The sequence below is a fragment of the Sciurus carolinensis genome, chromosome 3, assembly GCF_902686445.1.
Source record: "Sciurus carolinensis chromosome 3, mSciCar1.2, whole genome shotgun sequence".
Classification (NCBI taxonomy): Eukaryota; Metazoa; Chordata; class Mammalia; order Rodentia; family Sciuridae; genus Sciurus; species Sciurus carolinensis.
The window spans coordinates 2,691,717-2,701,419 of record NC_062215.1 but is presented as its reverse complement, the minus strand read 5'-3'; the positions used below and the strand labels follow the sequence as shown (position 1 = coordinate 2,701,419).

Here is a 9,703-nt window from a genome sequence, read left to right as displayed (position 1 = left end):
GAGTGTTTTTCTCAGCTATGTTGGCACAGCAACAGAAAACCAGCTACCCAAGTTCATTTTTTAAAAGAAGTTTTCCTAACCAGAAAGTATGATAGATACTTGCATAAAATTTCCCCTCAAGGTCTTTATTCGTTCAACAAAAACGCATTGTTCCCTAGACGGTGCTGGACACGGCCAGGCTGGTGGGAGCAAAAATGAACCATAAGGCAGGTCCTGCCCCAGAGAACTTGAACTCCACCACCTGAGGAATACCCAGCACACAGGGGACAAACATGAATGACAAAAGTTTATCAGGAAAATATATCCCAAATGCTTACATTCCAAAAAATATACCTTGCAAAATACATAAACAACTGGTAGCCAGGCAAGGTGGCACACACCTGTAATCCCAGCAATTTGGGAGGCTGAGACAGGAGGATCACAAGTTCAAGGCCAGCCTCAGCAATTGAGTGAGGCCCTACGCAACTTAGTGAGACTCTGTCTCATAATAGAAAGTAAAAAGGTCTGGGGATGTGGCTCAGTGGTTAAAGGACCCTGGGTTCAATCCCCAGGACCAGAAAATAAAGAACTGATAAACCTTGAAACTCAGTGCTGAAGGGGCCACTTAATCAAGTGGTCACAGATAAACAATGTCCACCTGGAGAGTTCCACAAGCAGCCATGCCAGGGGAATCTCCCAGCTTCCCTGGCTCAACAGTTTGAGATACCAGGACACACCTACTAAGCTACCAGAGGGAAGCAAGTAACTCGAGCCCCTCGAAGGCAGCCCTGGCCAGCAGAGGTGATGTTCACACCAAAGTGTGGCACCATGGACCGTTTCCACCCTTCCTCCTTTTATCCTTGGCAGTGCTGGGGTGGGGAGTCAACCCAGGACTTCACACATCCACTGAGCAGCACCCGAGCAGTGCTGGAAAACCTTATGCAGGATGCTCGCTGTAAGACCCACCCGAGAGGGGTACTACAGAGGGGTTTGGAGCAGAGCAGAGTGCCCCAGCCCAATCTGCCTCAAGTAGGGATTGGTAGCCAGGGAGTGGGTGGGGCTGGGGAGGAAAATCACTGCAGGGAACATCAAGGCCAGGGTCTACTTGCTGAGGGACTCAACAGGATCCCTGCTGCAGGCAGTGTGAGAAGGGACCCACGTGGGGGCCACAGGATGAGGACTCTGAGCAGACAGCTACCGACAGGGAGGTTAGATGGGATTTTCAGATGTCTTACTGAATAGACCCAGCAGGGTTTTTCCTAAAATTGGACTAAATAGGCCAAGGACAGAGGCCAAGATCAGGCCTTGATGACACAGAAGAGTCTGATGGATTAGGTCAAGGACAGTCTTTGTCATTGACATCAGACTGCCTGTAGAAAACAACAGTCTTCACATCCCTTATCCAGCAGCCCCTCTCTACGTGGTGCATCCCAAAGAAACAGTGCAATGGAGATGAGAAAGGGAAGGGGAGAGGCAGGGAGGGAGGAATCAGCATGCGTGACATTCACAGCCACACAGCTCCTTAAAGACGTCAACAGCCCCGAAGTCTGAAAATAGGACCCCGTGAACAAAGGCTCATAAACTGGCGGCATGCAGACATGGTTAAAAAGGGGCTCTGGAGCGCTGGGGACACAGCTCAGTGGGTAGAGTGCTCCCCTCACATGCACAGGACCCTGGGTCCAATCCCCAGTACCACGAAAATGGGGGGGTGGTTCTGCAGCCAGAATGTCAGCCCCTTCACTCACTGAGCGACCTTAACCTCTCTCTGCCTGGATTTCCCACATGTAAAGCAAGGCTGCTCCTAAGTTCTGCCTGCAAGAACTACCTTGGAGCTTGATGAGACCCTGGGTAGAGCCCAGTACCGGTCATATAGGAAATGCTTCTACCCATCACTGCAACCAACCATCTCACACCCATGAGACCAGGAAAGGGAAACCATGGGCCACGGAACTCCTGTGGCAAACTGAATGAGCACAGAGCCAAAAACAGGAAGAGCCAGACCAGGCCTGGCGGAGATTCCTGCAGGAGGAGAACTTCTGAGCCATCTCCAGGGAGAGGGAGAGGATGAGGTCACAGAACTGTCAAAACCTGGGCGGAAGTCAGTCAGAGAAAGCACAGTGAGAACTCAGTCCACCCGCCACCAAGACCAGTTGCGGTCCCAGTACATCCCGCACCTGTCCACACAGCCAGCACTGGCCTGGCCCTGGACTGCAGGTCAGCTCCCAGCTCACCTCGCTCCCTCTCCTGCCTCCCACCATAGTCTGGCAGCTTAACCCAGCGCCTCCCAGGTCTAGGACTCTCTCAGCCAGGAGGAGGTCTCCTGAGAGTGACAACCAGCCCACATCATGGAGACTGAACCAAGAGAGAGGTGGGCTTAATCTCCCTGGGAGGATGCAGTCTGGGGCTGAGCAGCCCTGAGCCTGCTGGTGGGTCCACTGCCCAGGATTCCCTGGGGGACTAGGCTCTTTAAGCTTGTCCCCTGATCGCAGGCACTTCAGGTCCTCAGGGTTGGAGGCACCAGAGACAAGAAGAATCAGCAAAGGAAAGCAAAGCTGCACTCTAGCAAGAGGCTGGGAGCTGTCACATGACTGATGCTACCATCCCATTGGCCAGGACCTGGTCACATGGCCAAGCCTCACTGCACAGGATGCTGGGAAATGGAGTCTTCCTTCTCAGCAGCCATCTTGCCATAAAAGAATAGATACTAGGGACAACTTCCCTGCCTGGCCCACCATATACCCAGACCTCTCCATAGCCTGCAGAACCTCGCAGCTCCAGTACCCTCTCACCTCCGTGTCTGCCCTCTGCCAGGAAGACTTCCTGCCCTCGTGTCCCCACTTCATACATCCTGTGGGTCTCATGCAGAGGTCAGGTGCTCAGCAGGGCTTCCTGGGTTCTCATCCAACACTAGTGAAGAGGAAGCCCCCTACCCCTCCCAGAGCAGCCTGCAGTTCCCCGGTGGCACAGGTGTCCCCTGCATGGGGAGTCTGCATCATGAGCCTCTGTGCAGGGGCCACATTTCCATGGCTGTCCTGCGCCCAGCCCTGAGTGGGCCTCTTGGGGTGGTCACCAGCCAGCCCGTGGTTGTCACCCTCAGCACACACAAGCATCACCAGAGCCTCCCCAGAGAGTGTGCTTCCCAGGCCTGGAGAGCACCCCCGGGCCCACCCCATGGACTGGCCAGAGACACTGGCTGCACCTCAGTGGGGGCTACTGAGGTCTGTGAGGTCACACAGAGGTGGCATCGCCCCGTGGCCTGTCTGCTAGCGGCAGCAGAAGTCGGGAGGCAGTGGGCCACCATGGCAGTTCTGCCGTTCAGCAAGACTGAAGTGGCGGTGTTCTCCGGAGAGCCCCGGTGCCCACGCAATCCAGCAGCAAGTACTTCCCTCAAAACCTCCAGAGTCCACCTTATTCCAGCCACGTCTGCCACTCCCACAGCCACCACCCCAGGCCAGGTCACCGTGGTATCTGACTTGTCCCATCTCAGGAGCCCCATCTCCAGGCGGGGCCGGAGATCCCCAGGTCGAGGGCGGCCTTGGGCTGGGTCCTGGCCCAGGCCCTGGGCGCCCACCCCACAGGCTCTCACTGGGAAGACGGTTGGCTGAGAGGCAGCACGCTTCCCCCACCACGTCCTGGGGTCTGAGCGAGCTGGAGTTGCCGGGGGCAGCGGGCCGCCTTCTGTGGTGTGTAGGACCCCACCACCCTGAGGCACAGAGAGGGCGCAGCGAGGACCAGGGCGCTGTGAGGGGAGGGTGTGCTCAGGTCCCCAGCAGCCCACACATGAGAGGGTCCCCCTGAGAGGCGCCACACGGAACCAGGAGCCTTCCCGCCTTCATCCGTGTGCCACCCTGTCTCAGAAGAAGCACGCGATAAGACAGCCCAGCTGACCCTGGGACTTTGCTCTCCTGGGCACAAGGTGCCCTGTGCACCTGTCCCTCTGGAGAACCTGTCATGAGACACTCAGCCACCCTCCTCGCCGTGGCTCTGGCCACCCTCCTGGCTCCGGGGGTGGGGGCACCCCTCCGTGGACAGGACCGCCAGAATAAGCTGCTCCTTGTGTCCTTCGATGGCTTCCGCTGGAACTACGACCAGGACGTGGAGACCCCCAACCTGGATGCCATGGCACGAGATGGGGTGAAAGCTCGCTACATGACCCCAGCGTTTGTCACCCAGACCAGCCCCTGCCACTTCACGCTGGTCACCGGTGAGTGCTGACCTTGGTCAGGGCCTAGGGACAGGCAGGGCCAGAGGCGCCAGGTGCCCAGGCACCGCACGTGCCAAAGGTAAGAGAGGTCTTGCTGCGAAGAGGGCCTTACAGGGCCTTCCCGGTTGGAGGCACCTGACCAAGTGCAAATAAAGCTCCCAGGGGGCTTGCTAAGCAGAGACCCGTGGGTGGCAAGCCTGGGGCACTCAGGGAGGCGAGTGCAAGGATGTGCCAGGCTCTCCCCCGGACTCACCTCCATGCCCTGCGGCCTCCTCCTCCCTCAGGCAAATACATCGAGAACCACGGGGTCGTCCACAACATGTTCTATGACTTCACCACCAAGGTGAAGCTGCCCTACCACGCCACGCTGGGCATCCAGAGGTGGTGGGACAATGGCAGCGTGCCCATCTGGATCACAGCCCAGAGGCAGGTAATGAGGCCCCACCTGGACCCCCTGGGGGATGCAGGGCCAGGGCAGGCGAGGCTGGGACAGTGTGGGAGCCACTGCCAGCCCACACCCTGCCTGGAGTCCAGGCACAGAAGGGCGCTAAGCAGGCTCCTGAGGCTCAACTTGGCAAGAGCTGAGCAGCAGGCTCCATGCTGGTCCTGAGGGGAGGGTCGCTCACAGGCAGGACTCACCACAGAAGCAGCCAGCAACCTGGCTTATCCACTTGGCACCCCCAGTCCTCATAGGGCTGGACAGCTGAATTCTTAGGTCACAGATTGAGTGGGAGGCAGTGGCCGTGTTGAGCCAGGAATCCCGCCTTGCCCGGTGCAGAGGTGCCGCTCCTGGGCAACAAGTTCAAGGGGAGGTTTTCAAGGTGAGCACAGAGGAAACTGCAGGGCCCGGCCTACCTGTGGGCGGCTTCCATGCGTCTAGGTCACCTCCTGCCTGTCCACACGGGGCTCAGGCTCCTGCAGCTGCTCAAGAGCAGAGTGCCAGAGCAGAGGACCTGCCATCTCAGGGTGCCCGAGCCATAGCCAAGAACGGCTGGGGGAGGGCAGTGGACTGGCAGACGGGCCTGCTGGCCAGGGCAGGAGGCCAGACGGAGCCACAGAGGAAGCAGCATCGATTTATGGGAAGACCAGTGACTAGATGGAAGGCTGAAGGACCAGGAGGGCACCAGACAGACAGATGGACAGACACCTGCCTGTACCGGGGGAGGCTGGGCTGCAGGGCCAGGGAGGGCTCTGGGCAGGTCAGGCTCGTGACAGGGACCCAGGACGTGAGGATGACAGGGCACGATGACAGGTTAAATAATGAGGGCACTTCAGAAAGTCAAAAGCCCCAGGCCACAGGCAGGAGCAGGGCCCAGAGAGCCAACAAACCCGTGCGTGGGCACAGGACGAGGCGGGCCAGCGGGGTCCTATGGTCTCAACGCCACCTTGCCCTGCCCCGGCAGGGTTTGAAAACCGGCTCCTTCTTCTACCCCGGTGGGAACGTCACCTACCAAGGGACGGCGGTGACGCTGAGCCGGAAGGAGGGCATCCTGCACAACTACAAAGATGAGAAGGAGTGGAGGGCCAACATCGACACCGTGATGCAGTGGCTCACGGAGGAGGACCTGGCTCTGGTCACTCTCTACTTCGGGGAGCCGGACTCCACGGGCCACAGGTACGGCCCCGAGTCCCCGGAGAGGAAGGAGATGGTGAGGCAGGTGGACCGGACTGTGGGCTACCTCCGGGACAGCATCGAGCGCAACCAGCTCGCCGGCACCCTGGACCTGATCATCACATCCGACCACGGCATGACGTCCGTGCACAAGAACGCCAGCGACCTGGTGGAGTTCCACAAGTTCCCCAACTTCACCTTCCGGGACGTCGAGTTCGAGCTCCTGGACTACGGGCCCAACGGCATGCTGACGCCCAGGGAGGGCCGGCTGCAGCGGGTGCACGAGGTCCTCAAGGACGCCCACCCCCGGCTGCACGTCTACAGGAAGGAGGAGTTCCCCAAGGACTTCCACTACGCCGGCCACCCCAGGATCGCCCCGCTGCTCATGTACAGCGACCCCGGCTACGTCATCCACGGGGTGAGTCCCCTGCCGCACGCACCCTCCCGGCGGGCAGCTCCACGCGGCCCATCCCCGGGGTGGGGGGCACGCCCTTCACCGTGCACCCGGAGCAAGAGTGCCCGGCCACGTGTGCTCAGGCCAGGCGTGGGCAGCCCAGCCACAGGGGAGAACGGGCACAGGGCAAGGGCATCTGAAGGGGAGCAGAGCGTGGGGAAGGGGAGGAGTTCCAGGGGGGTGGCCGCTGAGCATGCGTCCCCAACAGGCCCCCTTGAAGGAGGCCCAGCCCAGGCCCATGCTGGCCGCCCCAGCCCCCAGGGGTCTCCAGTTACCTCACCAGCCACAGGCCAAGGCCATGTCATGGGTGGTCCATCTCTGTGGTCTGGGAATTCAGAGGAACTGAGCCTCAGCGTCCCTCCACCCACGTTGGAAGCCCTCCCACCATCATCTACCCACCTGGGCGCCAACCCCAGGGATGCCAATAAGAGGGCAAGGGGGTTCCCCAGAGCTGTGGTCCCAGCAAGGACCAGAGACCCCCACTCCCTGCAGAGATTGAACGTCCAGTTCAACACGGGGGAGCACGGCTTCGACAACAAGGACCTGGACATGAAGACCATCTTCCGGGCTGTGGGCCCCAGCTTCAAGGAGGGCCTGGAGGTGGAGCCCTTCGAGAGCGTGCACGTGTATGAGCTCATGTGCCAGCTGCTGGGCATCGTGCCCGAACCCAACGACGGGAACCCCGACACCCTGAGGCCCATGCTCCGCTCGAGCGAGGGAGGGCGACCCTCCCCATCCCCGTCCCCGTCCCCGTCCCCGTCCAGGGACCCAGGCTGGCATGTGCGCACAGGTAGGCCTGCACGCCCTTTGACCTGGCCACCCACACAGCCCGGGGAATGGCGCGGGAGGAAGTCTGGGGGCTGGTGGGGACAGCTGGAAGCTGGGGTGACATGTGACCCCTCCCTCCCTCCCTCCCAGAACAGTCCTCGGGGTCTGCTCTCCTGCCAAAGGGCCGGCCCCCCTTGATGACGGCACTGCTGGGCACCCTGATTCTTCTGGCCAAGGTCACATAATACCCCTCCACACTTCAAGGTCAGAGGCCGGGAAGGAAGAGGAGGGAGGATGCGCAAGTCCCTGTTCCCCACCCTGACACCCCCCATGCACCTCGGCAGCCTGACCAGAGCTCCTGGCCCCTCCCAGCTGGTGACTCCACCAGCCTGGCTGCCACCAAGGAGACCCCTTGGGACCCGGAGAGGGTGCTTCCAGCCACTGGGTTTAGGCTTGGAGGACATCACGGAGCAAACAGCAGCAAAGTCCAGGCCCCCACGCTCCCCAGAAGCCAACCCCCTTCCCAGCCCTGCTGCCCCGCTTCCCGCCACAGACGCTGCCCCTCGCATCTCAACTCCACGGCCCCAAAGACGACCTGAGTGAGCTCTCTTGGGAGAGGCGCTGCAGGGTCAGGCTCCCAGTGCCCCAGGAGCCAGCCCCCGTCGGGACGTCCCCACCTGCCAGTGACACGCCACCTTGCCTCTCTGTTCCCTGCAGTCGCGGCCCTCGGTGGAGCAGAATAAAGCCATGCACTCTGAAGTGTGCAACCGGGGCTGGAGGGGGCAGGCCCCAGGAGTGGGCGAACCCGCACCCCAGAGAGCTCACAGGGACAGGGACGGGGGACGGGCAGAGAGGACCGACCACAAGCAGGGGTGGGCGGCAACTGTCTAGGCTGGGGGTGGCCAGGAAGGGCCAGGGAAAGGCCTGCAGGAGGAGGCATGCTTCCAAAAGAAGGAAGGAGCGTGTGCTGGACGCAGAGCCCGAGCGGCACGGCGGGCTGGGAGGCGCCTCACCTGCTGCCCGGGGGCTCAGCCAGGCCCTGCCCGACAGAGATGAGTAAGCGATGCCCTGAGCTGGGGGCAGGAACACGGCGATAGCCAGGGCCAGTTAGGAGGGCACAGCCGGGGTCCAGGCAGGGCATCCTGGTGGCGGGGTGGAGAGGACACAAGAGGACAGACCAGGGACACCGTCGGGACGCAAGGCGTTCAGGCCCTTGGGGAGATGATGTGGGAGGGGCGAAGATAAGGGACAAATGAAGGGTGGGCTGAGGCTCCAGTCCCACAGGCAGAGCCACTGGAGACGGGAAAATGCCGGAGAGGGGCGGGCCCAGGACCGGGTTCTGTGTTGGTAAAGCAGTGGCTAGCTCGCACTCGGAGCCGGCAGCTAGCCCGGTGTGGGCGGTGGAGTGAACAGGCCTGTCTGCATAATGATGGGGTTTCAGGCCAAGGGACCAGACCAGAGCCCCTGGTCAGAGGACAGAGGAGGGGGTGGCCCACGGAGGAGGTGTGGCACGTGGCTGCAAAGGGGAGTTCCCAGGAGGGATGGGGAGAGGTCTGTGGTGGGTGGGGGATGGAGATGGGGGGCTGGGGACTCGCAGCCACGTCAGAGCTGGAAGAGACCCTGAAGAGCCTTCTGCCCAGCCCCTCACGCAGGAGAGGAAGGTGGAGCCAGACACATGAGCTGACCAGTGGAAAGGGACAGAGCTGTGTCTGAACAGTTCTCAAGCCCTGAAAACCGGTCCTAAGTACTGTGGACCACAACACGGGCCCCTCTGTGCTTCTGGGGTTCAGGTCCCAGAGTGAGTCTTTCAGCACAGAGAGGGGCACGTGGGATCCCCACAGCACATCCACAGAACAGCCCTTTGTTCTCCCGGAGAACCACAGGGGGCCCAATACTTCACAGGCAAGGGACAGAGAGGTCACGGACCTCCATGCGCATCCCCAGGGAAGGGGTCCCCAGGGACCCGGGTGTGCTAGCAAACCACTCTCCAAAACAAAAGCCCTGGTTTGTAGCACCCACCCCAGTCTGTGGTGCAAATGCTCCCCCATGATCGATTGGAGCGGCCACACGAGGTCCCTAGACACGAGGCTGGACCAGCACCCACAGCTGGCTGCAGGGGCAACGTCCGCAGCGCGAGGCTCAGCGCTGACTTCCCGCTCCGGAGCTCAGCACCTCCAGTCCAGCGGGCAAACCCAGTCTGGAGCTCGGGCTGCTGGCCTGGGGCCAGCTTCCTTCTCCAAAGGGGCGCCCGGAGTACTTGCCACAGTCAAAAGGAATGTCCCGCGCAGTCCCCGTCTGTGACTTGAGTGTGCCCAGGCCCACACAGAGGAGCTGGCAAAGATTGGCAGGGGTGGAGCAGGGGCGCTCTTCTCTCTCCGGGGTCTGCAAGCCGTAGAACCAGGTCTGGGAAAGTGCCCTGGTCCTCCCAGCCCCCGGAGAGGCACTGCCATCTGTGGCCACACTGGGGTGCACAGGAGCCTGAGGGTTGGTTGCTGGGCAGAGGCTGCCACTGACCCTGGGACCCTGGGACCCTGGTCACCACTCCAGCCTCAGGCTCTGAGCCTCCACCACGATCGCCCGGAACGAACCCCCGGGAATAAGGGACTAGTCCCTCACAGTGGCCAACACGAGGACACTGTGTTCCCCGGGCAGCTGGTTTCCCTGCAGTCTAGCAACTGGCCCCGTA

At 61.2% G+C, this 9,703-nt stretch overlaps 1 protein-coding gene across 1 annotated transcript; it reads left to right on the top strand.

Moving 5' to 3' along the window:
- Window positions 1-3,930: 3,930 nt before the first annotated feature.
- On the top strand, window positions 3,931-7,262 carry Enpp7 (ectonucleotide pyrophosphatase/phosphodiesterase 7). The gene is made up of 5 exons (XM_047542751.1): window positions 3,931-4,183; window positions 4,468-4,613; window positions 5,587-6,213; window positions 6,742-7,039; window positions 7,168-7,262. Exons 1-5 carry the CDS (start codon window positions 3,931-3,933, stop codon window positions 7,260-7,262), a joined length of 1,419 nt encoding a protein of 472 aa, XP_047398707.1.
- The last annotated feature ends 2,441 nt before the right edge of the window (window positions 7,263-9,703 follow it).